At 43.8% G+C, this 25,997-nt stretch overlaps 1 protein-coding gene across 3 annotated transcripts in view; it reads left to right on the top strand.

Moving 5' to 3' along the window:
- ANKK1 (ankyrin repeat and kinase domain containing 1) overlaps nucleotides 1-25,997 on the top strand; it is a 231,976-nt gene that overhangs the window by 141,542 nt on the left and 64,437 nt on the right. For all 3 annotated transcript variants that reach the window (XR_013608827.1, XR_013608826.1, XM_078682357.1), the window contains exons 3-4: nucleotides 14,908-15,059; nucleotides 19,933-19,982. Coding sequence is in view for 1 of the 3 variants with exons in the window: in XM_078682357.1 (XP_078538483.1) it covers nucleotides 14,908-15,059; nucleotides 19,933-19,982 (202 nt within the window). In the remaining 2 variants the exon portion in view is untranslated. The remainder of the gene's footprint in view (nucleotides 1-14,907; nucleotides 15,060-19,932; nucleotides 19,983-25,997) is intronic.

Genomic DNA, 25,997 nt, shown 5'->3' with positions numbered 1-25,997 from the left:
CTAGTGCATTTTCTTGCATCAGGAGCATTCCGGAAGGCACCCGAGGGAAGAGGGTCTCGTGCTTCGGAGGTAAGTGAATTTTTTTTTGTGTGCACCCTCCACTCTACCACCCTCGTTAGAAGCCAGCAGCCACTGATCACGACATGAAGCAGACTGCAAAGCTTTATTTTGTAGGGGTGGGGTGTATAAGTGCCTCACAAAGAGAACTCAGCACAGGCCCTTCAACTACCAGGCCCACCTCTTCCTCTCACATGGTAACACATATGTAGAAGGTGGCAGAACTGAATTTATTCCATCAGGCATTTTTCAGCAGGTTTTAGACTTTGGAGGCCTGTTTTTGTAGACTTCCCTGTCACTTTCTTTAGCTCCCTATGGTTAACTGGAGAAAGAGATATAATGGTTCAAATAGCAGAGTAGTAAAACGTTTTTGTGGTATATGAAACTTTCTTTTGGGGAAAATTCAAGTTGCTCAGCCCACACACCCCATGTAAACATAATAAAATAAGGTTAAAACATAATTCATGGTTTCCTTTCTTTCCCGAGTCATGCTTTTTTGTTGCTGTTACAAAACAGAAGACAGAGGAACAGCCTGGGATAAGATAAACGTTTATGGGGCAAAACGGGATATGCATTATACAAGGGACTCCTTTAACATCCCAATAGCATTTCGTTAAATGGAGAAGCAAAACAGCTATCTTAATAATAATGTGTTAAAATAAGGGGCTAGTTAGGAATAATAGATAAGTAGCAGTGCCTAAAATGACCTTGGTACTAACCCTCGTACTTAGAGAACTTTTAGTAGATACAATATTCCAGCAGACAAGCTTTGACTTTACAAAGGCAGTGCTTCTAAATCCTTCCTAGGTAGGTATGCCATCGGATACAGGGGAGTGAATGTTAACACTGAATAATTGAACTATATCGGGTAACTTATGTTTCAGCACATATCGGAATTACTTGTGTGGTAAGTACTGCAGCCACTGCAATTTCCCATGGTGAAATTCAGCACGTCAAACCTGCCAACATTTACTTGGGGAAACAATGCCTGGTAAATAACTGGACATATTTATTTTGGTGCAAAAAGCATGAAATCCACCTTATGTCTTTTTTGGTTAATACCAGACTTTGGTGTTAATTATCTCACAAGTATATTCTGATCCCTGTGGTGTCAGATCTCATTGGGCGCAATAAATGTAGAACCCTTCTCCAGGGCAACCGTAATAGATGCCTAAGGTTGTATTTCACCAGGGGCGGCTCTAGGATTATGGCAGCCCTGGGCAGGGAGAGTAGGTAGGGGGCCCCGGAAGAGTGGGGGTCCGGGTGGGGTGGAGCCAAACTGAGCTCAGGAAGGTGGAACAGAGCCGGATGCCGCCAAATCCCTGCCAGGAGCCGCCACGCAAATATGTATCCATGCTCAGAGGATTATTATATTAAGGTTATATATTGGCATGGCGGCCCCCTGGGGTTTTGCGGCCCTGTGCAGGTGCACAGCTTGCACATGCCTAAGGCCGCCCCTGATTTCACGCTGACACTGTAACTCCACCCCAGAATTATTGAGGATCACCAGGTTGTCAGCCTATAGCAATATGCTGCTACTAGACCTGAAGCCAACGTTTGGGGCAGCTATGTAGGATTCCAGCACACCTCATAGATCAGAGAGAAACAGCGCAAAAATGCAGGGTGACAAGCAGTGCCTAACTTGGGCTGGTGGTTTCCCGTGGTCAGCACCGATACTGAATTGTCAACACCAGCACTTATAACAGATGCCACATAGTGGTGCAGTTTGTGTAAATTACCGATGATGAGACCAACTGTTGTTTATTAATTCAACATACATTAAAACCAACTAATGCCTGCGGTCCAAGCAATTCTTACAGCTTTGGGGACCTCGAACTGTCCCCATTGTCATATTGCCGCAGCATGATGGTTAGTAGTTGTGTCATTGGCAGCGCATGCAGTGACAATGGGTAGTGTAAGCTGCAGTGGCCTTCTAATGAGGACAAATTAAGCACTGCCCCAAATCACTGATTCATAAATTCATAGGAAATATATTTAAATTGTATGGCATACAGGAGGTTAGATAATGGAGTGTTCCAGGAAATGTTTGAATCAAGAATAACAGAAATAAAGTGAGTCACAATTGTCCATTCATTTATGTTAGCATATTAATAAATTACTTCGCAGTTAATTATGTCATGCAAAAAAGCCCACATGCAGTCAGTAGGGAAATCTATAGTCCATCATTTCAATTTGTTGTCTGCACTGCCCTTCTGTCAGCTTCCTGGAGAGGCTCCAGGTTAAAAACTATCTTTAAAAAGAGGGACATACTTGGATTTCCAGAGAGCTGTGGGACGGGTGGCATGGAACAGTTCCTTACACAGTGGCTAGAATCATGGATGCCCCCGGGGACGCTGTCTGCATGCTTCATTATTGAAAGGGCGCACCGTGCCCTGACACAGAAACCACCCGAGGGTGAGCGACCTAGGGCGGTGATCGCACGGCTGTTGAACTACCATGACAGGGACGCCATCTTGAGGGAAGCTAGAAATAAAGAAACCCTCTTATGTGAGAATCAGAAGATCTTGATCTTCCCTGACTACACCAAACTCGTCCAACAGCAGCGCCACTCCTTCATGGCAGCCAAGGCGAAGTTGAGGGGCCTTAAGCTACAGTATTCCCTGCTGTATCCGGCGCGCTTGAGAGTGATCTTCCAGTCACGGACGCTATTCTTTGATACGCCGGAAGACTTGTTCAGGTGGACCGATGAAACGGTACAGGTCAGACCGAATCCGCAACCAGGGCTCAATCCGTGCTCCCCTGAGGGCTCGCCTCGGCCACAGCGAGACCGATCGTCTAGACATAGCCGAACCAAACGCTCCAAATCACGCAAGCGAGCGGCCTCGGCCGATGGCACGCAACACACTGCTAGAACCGAGGACTCCGAACAATCTAGCACAGATCATTGAAGTCTTCGGGGCCTCGGCTCCGTGCTCTGCTACTAATGCTGCGAGTCCCAGATGGACGCACCTGGTCGCCTGAGACCTGCTAAATTGATGGCTGTATCGCGGCCTTGTAACAGTACTGCTACTGTCTACTGAGAGTAGATGAGACTGTGGGGGGGGGGGGTTTCGGGGACTGCATAATGGTGGCTGCCACTCTCCCGTTGTGAGAGGGACACCGAGGGGAGGGGGTGTGTTCGCTGTTCCTTTTTGGGATGTTGGGATCCATTGGTATGAGTGGGCCTGAGCCCGCTGTTTCGGTCTCGGGACTGCTCATACCGCGACAGATACTTCATGGTTCATTGAGGTATAGGGTGGGGGGAGGCGGGGGACGGGCGGTCAGGGTTGTGGCTGCTGAGTTGGGGTTTGGGATTGTTGGGGACTGTGGGGCCGGGGGTGGGTGATGTTCTCTGGGGTAGATAGTACAGTGCATGTGTGTGTTGCTATAATGATTCATGTGGCGCGTGGTGGGTGGCGCTGGAGCGGGGGGCTTATGTGGTGGACTCCGAAAGACTATGGCTGATTCGATTCATCGGACTCCTGAGGACTCTATGCGAGTGGTCACGTGGAATGTCAGGGGGTTGCTAGACAAAATCAAGCGTGGGGCAGTTTTGCGATGGGGTAAGAGGGCAGCGGCAGATGTGTTATTACTCCAAGAAACTCATATGATGGGCACGAAGGCACTGGGCCTGCAGAGGTTTGGCTACCAACAAGTTTTCCATGCCGGGTTTACTCGGGGATCCAGGGGAGTGGCCATATTGATTCACCGTAGGATAACATATATTCATGAGAAACAATGGATAGATCCACAGGGTCGCTACTTGTTTGTGAAAGGCAAGGTGGGCACGGAATCTATAGTGTTTGGGTGTGTGTACGCCCCCCCTCCCCTGCAATGGGCCCTGGCTGAGAGGCTGTTCTCTGTGTGGGACGATATATCCGAGTCGATGGCAGTGATTGGGGGAGATTGGAATGACGTAATGGATGTGTGCATGGATCGCCGGAGGCGCCTGGAAACGGCTGAATCTCCTTCCTCTTCCCCTCCACCCACTAGACTGCATGCAATGAGTGAGGGGCTGGGCTGGGTGGATGCTTGGCGACATATGCATCCTGCGACCCGTGAATATACCTACTTATCGGCGGTGCATGGATCATTCTCGCGCATAGATTGTGTGTTTTTACCTCGGGAATGCCTGAGTAGGGTGAAGAGCGCGGCCATTTTGCCGAGAGGCCTATCCGACCATTCCCCAGTCTCAGTTAACGTAGACCTCATGCGGACACGGCAGCCATTCCGGTGGAGGATGTCCTCGTGGCATCTGCTACAGCCAGCCTATACTAAACATTTGCGAGAAACCATAGATCATTACTGGCGGGAGAACCTGATAGAGGGGGCGGACGTGGAGGTGGTATGGGAAGCGATGAAGCCTACCGTGCGTGGTGTGGATATCGCGTGGTGCTCGGAGGCCCGTAGGCGGCGCCGGGAACAAACTGCAGTGGCGGCTGAGCGGGTGGAGGCCCTAGAACAGGAATGCCGCGAGGGTGGAGATGAGATCGGGCTCAGGCTGCTTTTACAAGCACAGCAATCGTATGCGTCCCTCTTGATGGATGAAGCCAGACAGGCGTGGCTGGCCACCAGAAGTAGGGTGTATCAGTGGGGGGACAAGTCGTGCTCCATGCTCCACCGCTTGTGCCAACACAACTTTCAACCCCTTGTGCTGCCGGGCATCATGGACGGTAATGGGGAGGTCCTGACTGACCCTAGCGAGTTGGCAGCAAGCTTCGCCTCCTACTTTGAAGCCCAATACGCCTCTTGTGACCGATTGCCTGAGGGTGCCTTAGACCGGTTTTTCACTGACTTACCGCCCGTACGGGTATCGGACGAGACCAAGGAGCTCCTAGATGCACCCCTCACAGCGGAGGAGCTGGGAGACGCTCTGGGGCAGCTCAATGCGGGTAAGGCTCCTGGCCCTAATGGCTACCCGTGTGAATTTTTCAAGAAATTTCACGTACAGCTAGGGCCACACTATCGCCGAGTTCTTGAGGTGGCGAGGACGCGGGGCACGTTGCCCCCCGATTGGCGCCATGCCAAAATAGTGGTATTTCAGAAGCCTGGTAGGCCCCCGGGCAGCCATGACTCGTACAGACCTATTTCCCTCATCAACATAGAGGCCAAAATATTGGCCAAGGCCCTAGCGAACCGCCTGGCTCCGTTTATTACAGACCTAGTTCACTCTGATCAGGCGGGCTTCATGCCCCACCGGGCAACGCGACACAATATTAGACGGGCACAGGCGGCGCTAGACGCTGTTGGAGCCGTGGGGGACCAAGCGGCACTGCTATTGGCCGATATCAACAAGGCTTTTGATTCGGTCAGCTGGTCGTACCTATTTACACTACTATCGTGGCTCAACCTGGGCCCGGTTTTTCGGTCCTATATCGAACTGCTCTATACGGACATCACGGCATCGGTGCGAGTCGCCGGGGCGGTGTCAGAGGAGTTCCGCGTTGGCCGGGGGACTAGGCAGGGATGCCCTCTTTCCCCCTATCTTTTTGCCTTAGCAATGGAACCCCTAGCGTCCAGAGTTCGCAGAGATGCGTTGATACGGGGCTTTGAGTGGAATACCACACTGTCGGATAAAATTGCATTATACGCGGACGATGTCCTCTACTTCCTCACCGATTTACAGCACTCCGGCCCGCGTGTCCTGGAGGTCATGCAACTCTTCGGGGAGGTGTCGGGTCTATACCTCAACGTCCGTAAATCTACCCTATGGGTAATACAGGGGGACATGGTGACGGATCCCTGGGCTTCGGAACTGCAGGTGGCCACGGCTGGTCTGAAATACCTCGGGGTGTTCCTCTCGAACTCAGTGGACACGGCCTGGGAACGTAACCTCTTGCCCGTCTGGGAGCGGGTCCAGGCGGATATTAAAACTTGGTCCAGAATGCCTCTTTCAATTTTTGGCAGGTCGGCTATCTTTAAGATGGTTGCTCTGCCGCGCCTCCTTTACCAACTACAGAACCATCCGTATCCTATCCCACCCCAATGGTTTCGGCGGGTCGACTCAGTACTGGGCCGCTTCCTTTGGGCTGGCGGTGCCGCCAGGGTAGCGCTGCGCACATGCTTCCTGTCCACGTACTGTGGGGGCCTAGCCACCTCGGATATACGGTCATACTACCAGGCCGCTCATCTTCTTGTTCTAAATGAATGGTGGTATGGTGACGGTGGAGATCCGGCGTACGCCCTAGAACGTGCGTTAATGGGGGATAACTCGCTCCACACCATCCTATACTCACCCCGGCTACGTCGGCCATTGCCGAGAGTCACTCAACTTGTATTTGGGATATGGCGGCAGGCCCTGCGCCGTATGGGTTGGTGGGGTAGACTGACCGCGGAAACGCCGCTGTGGCGTAACGGTTTGCTACCGGAACTTTCTAAGTTATCGGGCTTCGATGGCTGGGACTCAATAGGCATTTCGCAGCTCGGTCATGTGATGTCCGGGACGACTCTCAAGTCCTTTCAGGCTCTTAGTGCTGAATTTGGTATGCCCCAATCTCAATTTTATCGCTATTTACAACTTCGACATGCATTGACGCCCAGTATAACTAATCTTGACTCGCTCCCAGAGTTCAGCCCGATCGAGGCGAAGGTGTTCATGGGCGACCTTGGAGACAAAAAAGTATCGCGCATTTACCAGACCATGGTCGTACATTGCTCTTCCACTCTTCTTCGGCTGAAGGCGCACTGGGAGGCCGATGTGGGACCGCTGGATGAGGATGACTGGCGGGAGGCATTAGAATCCCCGAGGGGGGCGGCTGTGGCAATGCGGTTTCGCCTCATACAGTTCAAGATTTTGCACAGGGCTTATTATACTCGAGAGCGTCTGTGGAGAGCAGGCCTGATTGAGTCCCCGGAGTGTCTGAGATGTGGGGCGGAGGTGGGTACATTGCTCCACACGGTGTGGTCGTGCTCAAAACTAGTTGGCTTTTGGAGGGGTGTATGGGGCTGTCTGTCGGAGGTGTTGGGCTGGACCCTTCCCCGTACCCACCGCCTGGGCCTACTGCACATCCTAGAGGGGGTTGGTGGTAATACCTATAAGCGTCACCTGCTCCTCCTGGGACTGATGGTAGCCAAAAGAGACATGGCCCGAGCGTGGAAGGAGGTGAGGCCCCCCCCCTGACTGCGTGGAAGGCAGGCTTAGATTTTTGTATGGGTCTGGAGAGGCCAATCTTTGAGGCGCGGGGATGCCCTCGTAAACATTTCAAGATATGGAAGCGGTGGGCGGACTACAGAGGTTTGACACTGGATCCCCCGGAGGACCCAGAGGAGGACCTATAGCCCAGTCTACTCCGGAGAAGCCCACTCCCACACTCACACTTGATGCGCAAAGAGATTTCATACATATGGCTCCCACACACATGCATGGGTTAGGGAGGGTTGAGGGAGGGTTCGGGGAGTTGGGTGGGTAAATTCTGAAACGAGGAAGATGGGGTTGGGGTTTTTGTGTACCATTGGTTCCGCTGGTTCCTTGCTTTAATGCTCAGATTTATTTTGCAAATGTAACTACAATGCCTGGTGGTATCGTCCTGATTGTGGGATGCCACTTTCATTCATATGCTCATCTTTATCAATAAAACTTGTTGTGAAAAAAAGAGGGACATATAAGGAACCTGGGGGTATATTATCAACAACTAGCGATAATTTTTGTCTCTAACTTGTTTAGAGACAAAAATTATCGCCGCACATCGGCGATTTTTATCGCAGATAAACCTTGCTATTAGCAAGGTTTATCGCAAATGCGATAAAAAACGCCCGCAATGCATGAATATCGCTGAAAAGTCAGCGATATTCATGCATTATCGAGCAAATGCTCTTAGCCATGTTATCCACCTCCCATTGGATAACATGGCTAAGAACTGCTCAGGGCAGGTGTTAGCTTTTGGAGATATTCGCCCTTAGCGCAAATATCTCCAAAAGTTGGTAATAGGAGATAGCGATGTTAGCGACTGTTTCCAGTCGCTAACATCTTGGCACGCCCACTTTGCATATCATTAGTGATAAATATCACTGAAATGCAAAGTGGGGCCCATGATGGTCGCTATCTCCTATTAGCTGTCGCTAACTGGTGTTAGCGACAGCTTGATAATAGGGAGATAATTTTATCTCCGCTTTCTTGGCTTTTAAAGCCAAAAAAGCGGAGATAAAACCCCTTGATAATATACCCCCTGTTGCTTAACCAGTGCTTATTTTGAACCAGTGGTTGCAGGCGGGACCGGCACTCAGTTTTGGCAACAAGCACTGATTTTTCCTCATCAGACTTTGACCCACAGAAGTGAAAGTAAAACACAAAAAGGGGAAAAAGGAAGAAAAAGACGGAAAAAATCAGAGGCAAAGAAAGAAAGTAGGGTTGAAAAGGATACGGATAGGGTGAGATAAAAGGGCAGGGTGTGTCTGGTGATGGATGAAAAAGACATGATGTTGAATCAAGACAGAGCAACCTTTTGATTGCACCGACATTTGATAGTGGGGGCTTCTGAGCAAAACGTTAGGCCCCGGAATAAATTATTTTACAAGTTAAGTCCTGATTTGAGGGTTCATTCATATTTTTGGTTAAGTTGGGTAGTGTTCTGCTCCTCTCATATACAGTATTATCCCACTTCTCCCACTATTCCTTTTCAACCCTGGGTCAGGAAAAGTAACATGGGCCTGATATAACACTTACATTTAAAAAAAATATGGATATTATGAGTTGGCAGACACGCCAAGAGCGTTAAGTGTTTTGATGTTGATCAAATTGGAAAAAAAATGGAGATGACTTAAAACCTGCCGTCGATTTCACTGCATTGGCCCTTGCCATTAAAGGCCCGTGTTATGAGTCGTCTGATAATTTTAGATCAGATATTACCGGGTTCACAAACTCTGGATCTGGACTAAAGGTGATTCTGCAGCAGGAGAATCCAGAGGAGAGATGGTGGTAGGGCATGGGCTGAGGGGAGGACCCTGCCTGTTCCCTGAAAAATTAACATCAGATGTGATTGTGTAGATAAAACAAGTGGAATTCATATTTAACAATACACATTGTGTTAAAACTTCTGTGTCTTTGACATCCTGTGCAATTATTCTTGTGAAGTTTTTTTGTGTTGAATAAGAAATCGCAACTTGAAGGAGATGTGGTGGGGAGGGGGAACATCACTTACAACGCAACTTTTACCACGCAAACCATTACAACGCATTGCGCTGGGGGGCGCTCTAGGATAGGGAATATATTTAATTTACTATCCAACACCTTCCCTACTATCCACGGGGACTGGAGTTGGAATAGTAAATTAAATAATTCACTATCCAGCGCCCCAAAGCACTATGCGTTGTAATGGTATGCGTTGTAAAACTCGCGTTGTAAAAGCATGCGATGTAAAAGCATGCGTTGTAATGTCGTACATCCGGTGGGGAGTGGTGAAACAATACAAACAGTAGCAATTCAAATCTTAGTCGCTGGAAATAGTGGTGCTGGGGTGGTGCTGCAATTCAGAAAAGGGGGTGGTGATGAACAGAGTGTCTGAATTAAGCAGACCACTCTTACCCAGTCCAAAGATCAGGGCTTGATCCATCACCGTTATTTAGCTCACTGCCCCATCCCAGCTCAGAACCTGGCTATATGCAAATTAGTCTGTCCCTGGCCCAGTGCATCATGGGAACAGGGCAGACCAAACTACCAAGCCAATTCTTCACCAGAAAGGAGACAAGCTACCGGGGACCGGTTTCTGGCATTTCAGCCTCGTCGGCCCGGCTTGCTTGAATCCTGATGGAGCAGTGAGCAAGGGACTCATGTCTGAGTATACCCTGCCACACCTATAGTGGCCAAAAACGATTCAGAAAAGGGAGTGGTGATGAACAGAGTGTCTGAATTAAGCAGACCACTCTTACCCAGTCCAAAGCAGCACGACCAAAATAACCATGCTGGAGGTCAGAAGGTGAAGGGAACTATAGACGACATTAAATGTTGGTTTTAGACAGAGGTCAAATGTCCGGCAATAAGGTCTGGCAAATGGCTGTTTTACTTTTAACTGGTAGATTGGTGTTTGCTAACTCTAACTTCAAAGCCAGATGATTTTGTAAAGTGAATTATTTGGTACTCTATCAGGGGTACAGTAGATGTACTTTTTCTACCGCATATTAAATGTAAACCTGCACATTACATGTACTAATGTTTCAGACTATATCAGCAGTTCGGAAAGCACAAATGAAGCAACATTTCTATGTAATTCCAAAGTGTGATGGAAAACAAGATTTTAATGGGAGCAAAATAGGTCAAGATAAGCATATTTCCTGAAACACGATTTCCAGACATTATCACTTGTGAGCTTTTAATCGGTAAAAAATGGGTATCTTACCAAATTTAGTGACAAATTCAACAGAAAATGAGCTTTTTGTAAGTGACAGGGCACTGCCACACCATGCTTTAGTAATATGTTTACAACAGTGTTCTTGACAAAACACCACCAGCTACATACTACATACACCCTTGCCAATGTCCTGCTGAATATATTTGTTACACTTGTTATTTATGTGTGACGCTTGAAATGTTCCCTATGACTTCAGTGATGTAACATTGTTGGCAGCAACCTCACTGTAAAAATTGTCCCTGCACCCCTGTTTCAAATGCCTTTATATGAGAAATAGACCCAACCATCATTTAAAAAAACAACAAAAAACCCAATTTAATTTATAACAAATTTTGTAACCCTTTTTCACTATTGTTTCATGCCTGCCCCATCCCAGGGCAAGACTTCAGTAGTTATAACATGTAGCCACAGAAGGCCTAACTCACAAGGATGTTGCTGTCATTGGACTGATTTACGCATTTGTTACTGGTTTACTCCTGGCTGACTTTTGGAAATGAGGAGTAAGGCAGACCTATTGCATGAGAAAGCTTTAGCAAAATCTTTGTTGTCAATCGCACCCATATTTCTAATGTTTCTTACCTTCACAAAAATGAACCAGCTGGGAATTTTACCTACAACAGCTTCCCCCCACAATACAACAAATCTAGCATATAGTTCTTTGGCAAGAAAAAATACATTTTCAAGGGCTTTATTTCAGAATATCTTACTATTTGCTGAACTTTTCTTAAAACTTTGCAACGTTTGAAGTTGTCAAAGTTTAAAAAATAGTCACATTTTTGCCGAAAGCCAATTAGTAGGTTTGGCACGCCACACGTACACTACTCTGATTCTTGCTGGACAGTTAGCTGTGGATGCTTCTTTATTTCAGAATCAAGTGTCAGGAAAAGTAGACAGTGTGCCCAGAACAATGTTCACATCAAGCATATGTACACACCAATAATGTACATCTATGCACCTTTCAGTAGGTATCAATGGCTACATGTATATCAGCCAACAAATCCAAATGCTCTGGAGTAGTTGCTAGGCCATAGCTTTTGTGCAAGGACTAAAAAAGTGAGAAGGACATTAAAGGAGCATGCTAAACACCATATATAGAATAAGTTGAAGGGTTCCTGGATTGAGGAGGATATCTTTAATGTACTAGATTTGATGGAAGTAGCCTAGGAGGAGCTAGGAATGGATACATGAAATATGTCTTGCTTTCACAGGGTGAGAGACCATCTGTACCACCTCCCAGCTGATCCCAGCCCAGACATTTATGAAGGAAGCATAGGGTGGAAATGGATTGAATATATATATATGGAGCCTTGATGGGTGCATGATACATTGAGAGAATAGCTTGAAAACGAAAACATTCCAGGAGAAATTCAGAAACAGTCAGAAATGTTACTTGAGTGGCCCTCAATGTCAGCCCCTTAGATGATCAATTGAGATAAGAAATATAGAAAATTAGCTCTGTCTACAGAATGCTAAGGTGAGCTTTGTCTGTTGAATGCTCATATTGCAAAGGTTGGCTCAGCATTCTGCTACTAATCCTATACTGCTCCTATACTACTTACATTAACTACTTTAGGATCAAGTCACAAGGAGAGACATATATTTTCTCATGTACAATTGTTTTTTGTGTTGAGGAGATTTCCACTTTCTTTACAATTCATATAGACCGGTAGGAGTATGACAATGGAAATGCAACCATCACACCTAAAGACAGTGGGGCATATTACCAAGCAATAGCGATAATTAGCGCTATTGCTTGGTTAGAGACAAAATGTTACCGCTAAGCGGCAGCGATTTTTACCGCAGATAAACCTTGGTATTACCAAGGTTTATCGCAAATGCGATAAAAAACGGCCGCAATGCATGAATATCGCTGAAAAGTCAGCGATATTCATGCATTACCGAGCTAATGCTCTTAGCCATGTTATCCACCTCCCATTGGATAACATGGCTAAGAACTGCTCAGGGCAGGTGTTAGCTTTTGGAGATATTCGCGCTTAGCGCGAATATCTCCAAAAGTTGGTAATAGGAGATAGCGATGTTAGCGACTGTTTCCAGTCGCTAGCATCTTGGCACGCCCACTTTGCATGTCATTAGTGATAAATATCACTGACATGCAAAGTGGGGCCCAAGATGGTCGCTATCTCCTACTAGCTGTCACTAACTGGTGATAGCGACAGCTAGGTAATAGGAAGAAAAATTTATCTCCGCTTTCTTGGCTTTTAAAGCCAAAAAAGCGGAGATAAACCCCCTTGATAATATGCCCCAGTATTACTATACATGAACCTGCACCAACCATACAGTTTCAAACGTATACATTTAGGGGCTGATTATGGTGCGTTAGGAAACAACACTGACTGTCGGTCGGAGCCATTTCCTAATGCATTGTAATCAGTCAGTCGGATTCCCTTCCGATCAACCCATTTTGATAGTGCCGGTCGGAAAGGAATCCGACCGATCATTCCGACTGGCCTCCGACCAGTTGCATTGCCCTCAGTAATCCCAAGGGCATCTCTTTCCGCCTGAGGGATTACAATGTCGGATTCTGACAGCCTTCCTGTGCCAGCCTTTCTGATGCAGAAAGGCTGTCGGAGGTCAACTTTGGGAGCCCCCAGCAAGGCCATCATGGGTGCGCGGCCTCCGGTTGTTGGCTGAGGGGGCACTTGATCCCTGCACCCCATGGCGGTGTGCATGGATGAACTGCACCTCTTTGTTTTACAATGAGAACATGCATTCTGGTCGGAACGCATGCTCCCATTGTAGAGCATAGGTGTTTGACCGAACACTGTTTGGTTGCACCTAATTGGTCGGTCGGGACCTCAGGACCCGGGACCTCAGGAGGCTGGGCGGTCCCACGACTGAAACGATGGTGGGCAGACTTAAGTTTGCATGACATTTAATTAGGCCCTAACTGTGTTCAGTGCATTTGGCATGCAATATACTTTTTTGTGTTTCTTTACGAAAAAAATATGTACCCTGCTCACAAACTTCTTCCTTCACCCTTTGCATCCGGAAAAAAAATATTCATTGCTTGGGCAGATCTTAATTGAACCTGCAAAAGATTTGTGAATATTTGCAATGTTGCAAATTTGTAATTGTTGAAGGACCTTGACCTGCATTCCACCCTGAAACACCCACAACCTGCCACGGTGGTGAGAAAGACTAATAAACAGAGTTGGATTGGGATAAAAAATCGGCCCGGGCTCGCTAAAAAAAAAGTGGGCCACATTTTAAGTCTGAGTAAATCACAACTTTAAATTCATGTTCGGACATAAAGCAGTTGTGGACAGTTAACTCCTTAAGCAATATATTGTTGTGTTATTTTTCTAAATCAGGTGAGATTGTGATGTACACCAGTACAAAATCACAAGGGGCAGATGGTGTCAAAGTGGTGGCTAATGGGGATTAGTATAAGCGAGTAAGAAGGCTCTTTCTTTGCAATGGGCACTGATCACTAAATCTTGTATTGCAGTGTCTCTCAATGGATTATTGTGGGTGCAGGTTCACGTTTGGTGACAACCATCTGGGGGTGGGTAATCACCCAAAATAATTTTTACGTTGGGAAAATGATTTTGCTTCAAAATAGATAACTAAAAAGACTTCCTGTGTGGAGCCTTTCATAAAAGGTGTGCAATGCCCTAAATAGAGTCACTACTTAATTGGAGGAAAGCCATAACTAGCCCTGCTGTCGAACAGTGGTAGTACTGTGAATCCAGAAGTCAGCAGGTGTCAATCCCTACCTCAGAAGTATCTGTCCTCAAATATGTTATCTCACTGAGTATATCTGTGAGTGTATATATAGGTGCCTGTGCATACCTGTGTGTGTTTGAGTTTATGTGTGTGTGTCTTTGAGTATATCTGTTGTATCTGTGTTGGTCAGTGCTTGTGTGTGCCTTTATATATCTGTATGTATATGGCTGTGTGTTTATGTGTCTGTGCTTGTGGAAGCACATGATCCTCCGGGTGCCAATTGGATCATTAGGAAGCAGATGTCCCATGTATTGTGGAGAGGGCTTAGACTTAATATAGTTTCTCTTCTTGAATTTGGTCACCTCAGATTAACATTGATAACCAGTCTGCTCAGTTGCAAGGCAACACAAATAATGGAAACTCTTGTCAGAGCATGCTCATTTCCATTCCACATCTTCTGACAGAACTAGGGCAGGGAAACCTAAGGAATTATTAGGACAAAGGGGTCAGCATGCTGGGGAATCTCACGCATTCATGTGAGAAACCATACGCAAATGCATGGTGAGGGAGAAACCTCCTACATTCAATTATAATGTGAGATGAAGATTCATTAATGGATCTTTCAGGCTACTATGGTGCTCTGAGACATGAGAACCAGATATTGTATGATGCACCACGTTATTGTAAGAGGGACAAGTGATTGAATGTTAAAGCTTGTATCGAGGGTATTGCATGCCAACAATATCTGTTTTTTAGGCTTCCCTAGACATAAACACATTACAGATTATATTACAGTATGCAAATTTATTGTTTTTTTCAGATTTCCGATTTTGGTTTATCCAAATTTAAGGAGCACTCGACCCGTATGGAATATATTGAGAAATCGGCACTAAGAGGCACGCTGAGTTACATTCCTCCTGAGATGTTCCTGCAGAGCACCAGGACACCAAGCACTAAGCATGATATTTACAGGTAAGGGCTGTGAGGGAGTGTGAAATTAGTTTTTTTTCCAAAGCGCCCTCAATGAGCTGAATTCCCTTTAGATACATGCATGGTGAATTAAGAGTCTGCCTACCACAGCAGTATACACAGATTTATCTCTATACCTTCACAATGTTCTCTAAGAGGGCTGGTCCACCAACAGTCATTGACTTTGCCCTGACAAAGACCCTATAAAACATTTTTTGGTATTGAAACACCGTCTTAACTTGTTTTGGTTTGCCCATTTTCGTAAAACTGATACTAAAGCATTAATTCAGAGTCATTGTGCCAGTTTCTGCATTAACTAGAATTAGCACAGCCAAATCATTCATCTTCAGATGCATTTGATTTCATTGTGGATATTATTTACATGTTTTTCAAATGATCACGGCACCATCTCTTCACTCTCTTATGCGCTATCATGTATTTGTTTTTGTACAAATTCAATATTGTATTGTAGTAATTACAATTTATTGGTTGCTTTCCTATACAACATTCTGTTTCCCCAGCAGCTACAGTTACATCTAAATAAGAATGCTGTTTACAGCAATTGTGAATTCATTACAGATAAGTCCTGAAGCACATGATCCATTGTAGTTGTTATGCACTTCTGTCTTGAAAATATCTGTTTACAAGTTCTGACGGACTACTTCTCTTTTCTATAGATTCACTGAAATACAGAAGTATCCCTTTTTCTAATAGAGTAAGTCAGGGAAAAGTAAGATTCATGGCCTACATAAAATCCGCTTTTTACAAAATAACTGTATTCAATGCATCTTCCCTTGTGTCCTCCTCCTGAAGCATTGCTAGATAACTGCTTATATCTCTTTCTTCTGAGCCCATGTTCAGTGTAGGCAACCTCATCAGTGTCCTCAGGTTAAATGGTTCCATCTCTATCTCTGAACTACTACCTACAGATTTGCTCCTTTCAGGAATGCTGGTATCTCAGAATCGCCTGATTGAGTACAAGTTCTCACATGTTCTTTCTGGTCCTCTAGTCACAGTATGGAAATCACTGCACACCTCCCAAGTTCAGCATTAGTAGAATCTTACTTCTCCTATTGATATAACTTTGTCTCCAATTTGGCTGCAACTCCTTCAACATGAACAGCCTTCTTCTGCCTTCTTCTGCACACCCACAATTCTTCATCTCCATGTCGTCCATTTTTGTCTTTAATTCCTTAATTTTCTTCTCTGTCAAACTGCCCATGCACCTGCTTCATTGTAGCAAGGAAATGTCTCCCATCTTTTTTAAAACCTTTTTCTCCATTCTCCCCTACCACCTTTTCTGAAAAGAAATTCTCTGAAGGCAGAAGCACTCTCTTATGGTGCATTGACCTGAACCTAAGGCCCCTGATGCTGTCTGTTTATGATGTTTGTCAATATCACTCATGCAATCCCACTGGGGCAGAGATTGTACACAAAGTCCCATACAAGCACAAGGTGCAGTGATGGCTTGCTCTTGGGGAAACGCTCTAGCACCGACAAATTCAATTGTCTGAGCCATGCTCATTTGAAGCCTCATCATGTCCAAAAAATTCTTCAGAATTGGGGCCTGGGCGATCATCGCTATGTGGAATAATTATTGGCAAACAGAACTGTTCAAAAAACCTTACGTTTGCTAACTTTACAATAAGCGCTATTTGAATTGCTGTGGTACTTATGCATTGACTTCTTTACTTAATATTTGATATGGTGACATGCCATGCAATTTACTTTTCAAGCTGTTCTCATTAATGTCTCATTAATTTATGTGCCTTCCTTATTTATATATTTTTTTAATGATTTTTGATATTCTGTTATTGCTCATACCCTATGTCAAGCCACTTACTTGGATATTAATACTCTCGCTATTTCTCTAACTTTATTTAGATTGCCTGTTCGTTTCACACACACAACCGCTTTACTTAGATTGCCTCTCCCTCAAGAACCTATCTTAGGCATGTGCTCTAACATAAGATCTTTACATAGATTTTCTCATTTTTTAGTGTAAAAACTTTATTATAGATTATTTTCCATTCTCCTGAGAACTTTATATAGAAGCTTTATCGCAATTACTTTACTTATGGGTACCTAGATTGTCTCAATCTCTCATAAGAGCTAAGAACTTAGAATTCATTGTTTTACTACTCTCTCTGTGTCTCATACTCATAATATCTCTTTAACTCTCACTCTCGTTAGAACTTTATTAAGGTAGTCTCTCTCTCGGTCTTTTGCACAAACATTACACAGAGGTCCATTCTCTTTAAATGTCTATAGTTAGAATATCTCTTCTCCTATTGATATAACTTTGTCTCCAATTTGGTTGCAACTCCTCCAGCATGCACAGCCTTCTTGTGCACACCCACATTTCTTCATCTCCATCTCGTCCATTTCTGTCTTTAATTCCGTTATTTTTTCTCTGTCAAACTGCCCATGCACCTGCTTCATTGTAGCAAGGAAATGTCTCCCATCCTTTGTAAAACCTTCTTCTCCATCCTCCCCTTCATGCTGCACCTCCATCTACGACGTCCACCTTTTCCGAAAAGAAATTCTCTGAAAGCAGAAGCACACTCTTATGGTGCATTGACCTGAACCTAAGGCCCCTGATGCTGTCTGTTTATGCTGTTTGTCAATATCACTCATGAAGTCACACTGGGGGAGAGATTGCCCACAAAGTCCCATACAAGCACAAGGGGCCGTGATGGTTTTCTCTCAGGCAAATGCTCCAGCACCGACAAATTCAATTGTCTGAGCCATGCTCATTTGAAGCCTCATCATGTCAAAAACATTCTTCAGATTTGGGGCTTGGGCAGTCAACGCTATCTGGAATAATTATTGGCAAACAGAACTGTTCAAAGAACCTTCAGTTTGCTAACTTTACAACAAGCGCTGTTTGAATTGCTGTGGTACTTATGCATTGACTTCTTTACTAAATATTTGATATGGTTACATGCCATGAAATTTACTTTTCAAGCTGTTCTCATTAATGTCTCATTAATTTATGTTCCTTCCCTATTTACATCTCTTTTGAATCATTTTTGATATTCTGTTATTGCTCATACCCTATGTCAAGCCACTTACTTGGGCATTAATACTCTCGCTGTTTCTGTAACTTTACTTAGATTGTCTGTTCGTTTCACACACACAACCAGTGTACTTAGATTGCCTCTCCCTCAAGAACCTATCTTAGGCATGTGCTCTAACATAAGTTCTTTACATAGATTTTCTAATTTTTGTTGTAAAAACTTTATTATAGATCATTTTCCATTCTCCTGAGAACTTTTTATATAGAAGCTTTATCACAATTAGTTTACTTATGCGTACTTAGATTGTCTCAATCTCTCATAAGAGGGAAGAACTTAGAATTCATTGTTTTACTGCTCTCTATGTGTCTCATACTCATAATATCTCTAACTCTCACTCTCTAGTAAGAAATGTATTAAAATAGTCTTTCTCTCTGTCTTTTTCACAAACATTACACAGAGGTCGTTTCCCTTTAAATGTCTTTAGTTAGAATATCTCTTGCTCATTTTTGCAAAGAGCTTTAATAGTGTCTCTATTTCAAGAAAAATACTTAGATTGTCTTTCACTTTATCTATCTTGCTTACTCCAGCTCTGTTTATCTCTACCTGCTTCTCTCGCACAATAACTTTATTCAGATCATTTCTCTATCAAGAATTTTGTCTCAAGCTCTCTCTCATTTGCTCTCCTTTCCCTTTTAAAACTGAATTTTATTTGTTCATTTTTTATTGTCCTGACAATTTACAAATGGTTAATTACTGTAAAGTTTAGCCTAATCAGCTTTAACAGAGATGAAACGTGCCACTGACAATAACTCTCTTGCTGATTACACAATAACTTCTAGATATGCAACTGGCTATAACACAGAGTTAAACACTTTGGCCCTTATTTAGAGTCCGATGGATGGGATACTCTGCCACAAATGTGACAGATATTCCATCCAATGTATTACAAATGCATTATATCCTATAACCCTTGTAATACAGCAGAGAGCATATCCATCACATTTTAACGGTATGGCCCATCAGTCAAACTATGAATCAAGCCCTATGACTTGCAATCATATTGAGATATTAACATATAATAAATTATTTATGATTAGGAAGACATTTAAATCATAATAAAGACTCAAGTAAGTAGTTCCCTCAACATCCTACCCCCCAAAAAAATAATTTATAACACCAACCACTGAAAATGTCTTCCTATTCGTTTACTCGTATCTATACCTATTTCACAGCCCTCTTCCCTAATTGTAAGCCTACAGCATCTTTCAATAAGAGGATATCCTCCTTAGCCCACTAGTCCCCCCACACCACCTGCAGGTGATTTCTCTCCCGGCCCCTCTTAGCTAACATGACACTATATTTCAACAAGGGATACCACTGCTACTTATATATTTCATCCACTGCTACTTATGTATTTCATCTCTATCTGGTTTTAAATTATTTTAGGTAGTATTCCTTCTATTAAAATAAATAAACAATTTCCCATGGCAACTCTCGTTTTACTTGGCTTTTTTAACAAGTCCTTGTTTTGGATGGAATTCTATTCTGCATTTGTATTCAAAGTTAAATCATTTTTTTTAAATAATTAATTTTTACATTTCAAATGATCAATTACTAAGATTTGATTTAATGTAACTTTTTAAGAATAACAACAAACATATATATATATATACACACACACACACATGTGTGTGCATGCGTGTGTGGAAGTCACCACTGTGTAGTTATAGTTAGGGCCATGTTTTCATAGGAAATTGATTTTTTGGTATGTTAATAACTTTAGCGTTGTTTGACAGTTGTTATTCTTTCCTGGCAGACAGTGATGTAAGTTCTGTTCATTTTATTTCTTTTTGCAGCTTTGGTCTGGTAATTTGGGAGGTCCTTACACAGAAGAAACCATATTCAGGTAAAGGAATTTTGTTGTTTTGTAAGATAGTTGTTCTGATAATGTAGCCACTGTGTGTAGACCTGTGTGTAATTTTCCTTAAGGCAATTCACCCTCTTGTCTTTTAACCTTGACGGTAAGTACATTTTAGCTTATACAATGATATATGTTAATACACGTTAAGTTTCGGAAGAGATATTAATAAAACTGTGTCTTGTTCATAGTCTGACTTTGTTTGCACTATTTGAATGTTTCTTATTTTCTTGTATTCTATCGATTGCCCCTTCAATCACATTCTCGTTTGTTCCTTCCTATGATGTCTTGGTCTATTCTGCTGTCTTTGTTCTTCATTTTAAAGAGACTTGTTGTTTTGTCCCAGTCAATTGAACTGTGCTAATTGGACATTACTTTTTACCACAGATAAATATCATTGGTAGGTCTAACTCTACGGGAAGTCAGGCTTACTCAACTTGTCACAAGAATATATAAATTTGATAAACAGAGACCTTTTAAAACTAATTCTGTGAATGTGGATTCTGAGCCCACCAAACCCTTTCTGCCTTTAAAAGCATTTGGAGGGGAAAAGGTGTATTTGTCCCCATGTTACTTCTCTGCCTATATGATCGGCCTTGTCAGCACATATAGACCTTGATAACCATGTACCTTTTGCTCTATAAAGCTTTCTGAAAAAATGGAATATATGTATTTTAATATTTTACTTTTAGGAGTTCAAACAAACCATAATCAGGAAAGTTTATATAATTCTGGATGAAACATCCTAATTCTGAAATTAAACTGGTGAATCATTGCTTCTAAACTACAGTTATGCCTGAGGATTAAAATATTACTTTACTACTATTCACTTCATAGAGAAAACCTTTTCTTAGGTTAAGTAGAATAAAGGTATGCACCATTTATTTGGGCAATATTTACCCTCATTTTCTCCTGGCAAACCAAGGATTGGACGTCTTGGTGATATTTATCCCACCAGTTGATGCTGTGGCTCTCAGAAATGAAAGACTTCTGCAGGCCAGATTCCCAGCATGGGAGGTTTTTCTTTGAAAGAGCAAAGGAGCCCAGGCTTAACCTCTCAAGCAGATACCTCTACCAACTTGGACTTTTAGGGAAGTAGGCATGGAGATTTGGCATGCCTGAAATTAACTCTTTTAGAATACGTAGGTGTCACACTATTGGAAAGGTGGGTGAAAATCAGCTTATTCAGAGCTTTGCATTAAGCTTAAAATTAGGATAAGATAATTTGGCCATTTGTGCCAAGTTTGACTAACTTAGTCTCTACATGCCTTGGATAAAGATTTTCTTACTCCCCTGCTAAGAAGCCAGAAGTAGGTATGAAGTGTCTCTTATCCTGAGTCCTTGTTACCCTAAAGACCTGTCGGCCAAACTGGATCCGTCAGTTTCTGGGCTGGCTCTCTTATGCTATTGTTTGGCTACTGCTGTTTGGAGCGGGCTGGAATCCTTTTATAACTGTGTGATTCTGGACACAAGAGAGTCAGACTCCTGCCATAGCTTCCTTAGTTCAAAGTGTGCGTGGTGTCAGTGCTGACCCATGAGCCGGAATATGAGGAGCTTTAGACCTGTCTGAAAAATCTGGGCATTGCTCAGACATGTGATAAAGTACAATTTTAAAACACTTTTAAGAAACACCAGAGGCCCTCAATTAACTTTAGAGTCACTGCCATATTTGGAGAGTTTTGTTTCAGAGGACATAAAGTGGAAAAGACAATGAAAACGTGTTCAGGTTAACAATTCTGAGATAAAACCCATTTTTTGGACTGTCTCAGTTAGATGGACAGTACCCAATAGTGCATTGCTCACCTGAGCTCATATCTCTTTGTTGAGCGCTCCTTGACATTCTATTCTGATGGTGAGATTCATTGAAGAGAACCTGTTTGGAGAAAAGAGTCATTTTTCTCCCATATCAAAAATTCTTCTAATTAAATGTCTTTTCAGTGGATTATACAATCTTTCATGTGCTTTAGGCCAGACTGGAATCCAAAATCACCCTATCAAAGTTGTTAGAACCATCCCCATACTCCAATAGGCTGTGACTTAAATGGGGCAATTGTGGCGTTTTGGGTCACGCCAGTCTATCCTACTGAGAGTAAGTCCCTAGTCTACAACTATCTGGGAAAATATGTCGTAAAATGGTCAGTCTGGCCCTGACGTGTTCTGTTACATATTGCACACAGTATTTTATGTACAGGTCTTAGGGTCTAAAACTGCTCCTTTTCCAGGAAACTAATACCTGATTATTCATTAGGAAAATAACGTAAATATTGGAAACCAATGCACATGTAAATGGTGCGGTTCGTGATAGGGCCATATTAACTCCTCAAATACACTAAGTCTGACAATTCAAATGTCCTTTTGGTGCTGCGGGTTCACATTCTGTCCCTAGAATCTCGTACAGTCCGTGGCAAGAGTTTGGGCCTGATTCCGAGTTTGGCAGCCTTCCTGAGGGCCGCCACACCAATGTCCTGGAGGAAGACCACCAAACTCGTATTCAGACCGCCCGCAGGATTATGAGGTTAATCCTGGTGGGTGATCCGTGCTGCAGCAGAGCCCTTAGTCTCGGAAGGAGCGTCATACTTCTTCCAATTGGAGGGAGTTAATGGCAGTGTAAAATACTCTGTTGGCCTTTGCCAGTTAGTTATAAATTCCCTCAATATGATTACAGGACAGATCTTCACTTGGGCAGAGGCTCACCTTCTAGCTCTAGGACAGTGTACTTTCAAGGACACTTGAAATGTCGAGTGGACAGTCGCAGCAGCTATCTACCTTCTTCAGTAAATTACCACCTGTCTGTCAAGGGGTTCAACCACATTTGTCTCCTATTCGGAAACATGTTTGCGTTTCATCTGGAAGAACTGCTCCTGATCTTCTGCTCAGCATTTCCAACTCCTCAAGTGTGGGCAGTCAATGCTCTCTTGATCACCTGGCCTCTAGATCTCTTGTATGCCTTCACACCGATTCCCTTCCTCCTAGAGGTGCTTCAGAAGATTAAGGAGCAGAAGATTTATGTGTTGCCCCTTTTAGGACACATTGCCCATGGTTTTGTCTTCTGATGGCAATGTTGAAGAGTTCCTTCAGCCATGTCTCCCTTCAACATCCTCCTCTGCAGTACCCACACTAACCTGTCCTGCAACTTCAGAAGTTGCAGTTGACGGCTTGGTTATGGAACGGGTGGATTTGGAGGAAATGGGTTTCTCAGAATTGGTTGTCATTGAGGTCCAGTCCTTTAGGAAACATTCTACTTTACTGTTATATAAGAAACAATGGGCTTCTTTCCATAAGTAGTGTGTTCTACTTGGGCTTCTAATGCTTCAATTGACCCTTTCCAAATTCTGAAATTTTCAGGACAAGGTTTCCAGAAAAGCTCACCTCTATCCACTCAGGCAACCTAAGGGGCGGCAATCAAGGCCCTGAAACTTGATTTGGACTTCAGCAAGATTAAGTCATTAGTGCATAGACTCTTAAGAGTTTTAGACTTAAACGACCACCAATTCACCCTCCTGTTCCCACATGGGACTTGTCCACTGTCCTTTAAGGTTTACATCTTCACCCATTCAAGCCTCTCAAACAAGCAGACTTATCCTGGCTTACATAGAAGACTGCCATCCTCATAGCCATAACATCTGCTAGGCATTTGTCAAATTAGGGGTTTTGTTGTCATCTTTCCATTATATTTGGGTTTTTTTTCTAGACAGTGATATATTTAAAATGGATCCTAAATTTGTTACAAAAATCCATTCCCAATTTCACAGAGAACAGGAATTAGTTTACCCACTTTTTTCTGATTCTGACACACTGGTTCCCTCTACATTGGATGTGAGATGAACCTCAGCTGTTTTTTCTGTCTTATATTCAGCAGCGGTTTTCACATAGGGGCGAAGTGGCGTTGACCCCCTGACCCACAGCCATTATCTTACTTGCACACACGTATGCCACTGCACAGAGCTGCCAGCCTCTCCCAGCAGACAGTAGTGGTTGTGGTCTCAGATGGAGCGCTGTGATCATCTGTCCCAGCCAATCCTTGCACTGCTCTTATGCTATTTTCAAATATAAACAGCATAAAAGCAGGGCTTTTATTGCCTGAGATGCATAGTGTTTTAGTTCCACTTTGCCAGCCCAGCATGCATTGCTCAGCTTTTCACGAGGTGTGGATAGAGTCGGGCCACGGGTGTAAAAAATCAACAAAAGTGCTGAGGTAAGTTAATTTTTTGTATGTTTATTTTTATAATAATACGTCGTGTCTGTTTGTTCAATGCACTCCCTTTCCATCACATGGTTTCCTCCTGTTATAGCACTTTAATTGGCGTGGGTGATTGCGCTACATAGTTATACCCAGTGCTTTAAATCGGCCGGTACTGTCCGGTACGGAGTACCGGCACTTTTTTATTTTGGGAGGTTGAGTACCGGCACTTCTCAGGAGAAATGCTATTGTTTTAATTGGAGAGTACCGGCACTTCTCATAAACAAGCAGGTACTCTGCTATAGAGTACCTGCACTTTTATTTTTCCATTTCAAGCACTGGTTATACCCAACCTTTAGCCTCACTACTTTCAAATGTCACCAGCTTGTAATAAGGAATTTCGCTCTTCTAATCCCATTTTTGTTTTCCTTTGTGCTGCTACTAAGGGTAAAAAAGGCAAAACACAATACATTAGTAGATGGGTGCATTTAGCTATCTGCCAGGCTTACAAGTCAGCAAGAATCACTCCCTGTTCCCTCAAACCTCAGCTGTTTTTTCTGTCTTATATTCAGCAGCGGTTTTCACATAGGGGCGAAGTGGCGTTGACCCCCTGACCCACAGCCATTATCTTACTTGCACACACGTATGCCACTGCACAGAGCTGCCAGCCTCTCCCAGCAGACAGTAGTGGTTGTGGCTTATTTCCCACTAGCAGCTAGGTCCGTTTGACTGAACTGTGCATGTCAGGTTGGCCAGTATTTTGCTTATGGCCAACTCGATGTGCCCAGTTGATGTTTCCCTCCAGACATATCTGTCAGCAAGCTGGACAAGCAACACAGCCCCATCGGTCTCAGATGGAGCACTGTGATCATCTGTCCCAGCCAATCCTTGCACTGCTCTTATGCTATTTTCAAATATAAACAGCATAAAAGCAGGGCTTTTATTGCCTGAGATGCATAGCGTTTTAGTTCCACTTTGCCAGCCCAGCATGCATTGCTCAGCTTTTCACGAGGTGTGGATAGAGTCGGGCCACGGGTGTAAAAAATCAACAAAAGTGCTGAGGTAAGTTAATTTTTTGTATGTTTATTTTTATAATAATACGTCGTGTCTGTTTGTTCAATGCACTCCCTTTCCATCACATGGTTTCCTCCTGTTATAGCACTTTAATTAGCGTGGGTGATTGTTGGCAAAGGGCATAGATATCAGATAAGGGCTCACCCGGATTCACAGGTCGACATCTCAAGGTCCTCCCCTTCACCAGTGATCACTTGGACAGGCATTGTGAGAATCCGTGATGACTTGGCACATTGCACAGGTTCGCGCCTTTTATGTTAGGTATGCCGAGGGTCTAAATTTAGATAAGGGGCAGCACAATGTTACCACGGGTTCACGCAGCTGCTGCGTATTTTAATCTGTTCAAACTGAATTTACTCACGGACCTCGCCAGACTGAGATATTTAGTGCAGATATGACCCACGAGTTTCTTAATTCTGCCAACTGCTGGGAAGACGTGCCCCTAATGACTGCTGTTTTAGTTCATTAATTTAATGTTATGCTATAACGGCATGACTTTGAAAAGAGGCTTCTACAGATGTCTAATGTATTTTGCTGTTTGGTTCATAAAATCAATTGCCGCCATACTCGTTGTCATTAAGTCCAGCAGGCGCCGCCTACTGTGGCTATGCCGTTCGTCGTCAGGCAGTAGTGTCCTATCGTCGTCCATGGGTGACAATCATATATTGATATCTTGGGTGCAATCAAGGAGGTGAGATAGTTGCTAATGTCTGCCATTTCAGAGGCCCTTTAAAGCAACGCAAGCCAGT

The sequence above is a fragment of the Lissotriton helveticus genome, chromosome 3_1, assembly GCF_964261635.1.
Source record: "Lissotriton helveticus chromosome 3_1, aLisHel1.1, whole genome shotgun sequence".
NCBI classification, from domain to species: Eukaryota; Metazoa; Chordata; class Amphibia; order Caudata; family Salamandridae; genus Lissotriton; species Lissotriton helveticus.
This window is presented reverse-complemented; position numbering and strand designations above follow the sequence as displayed.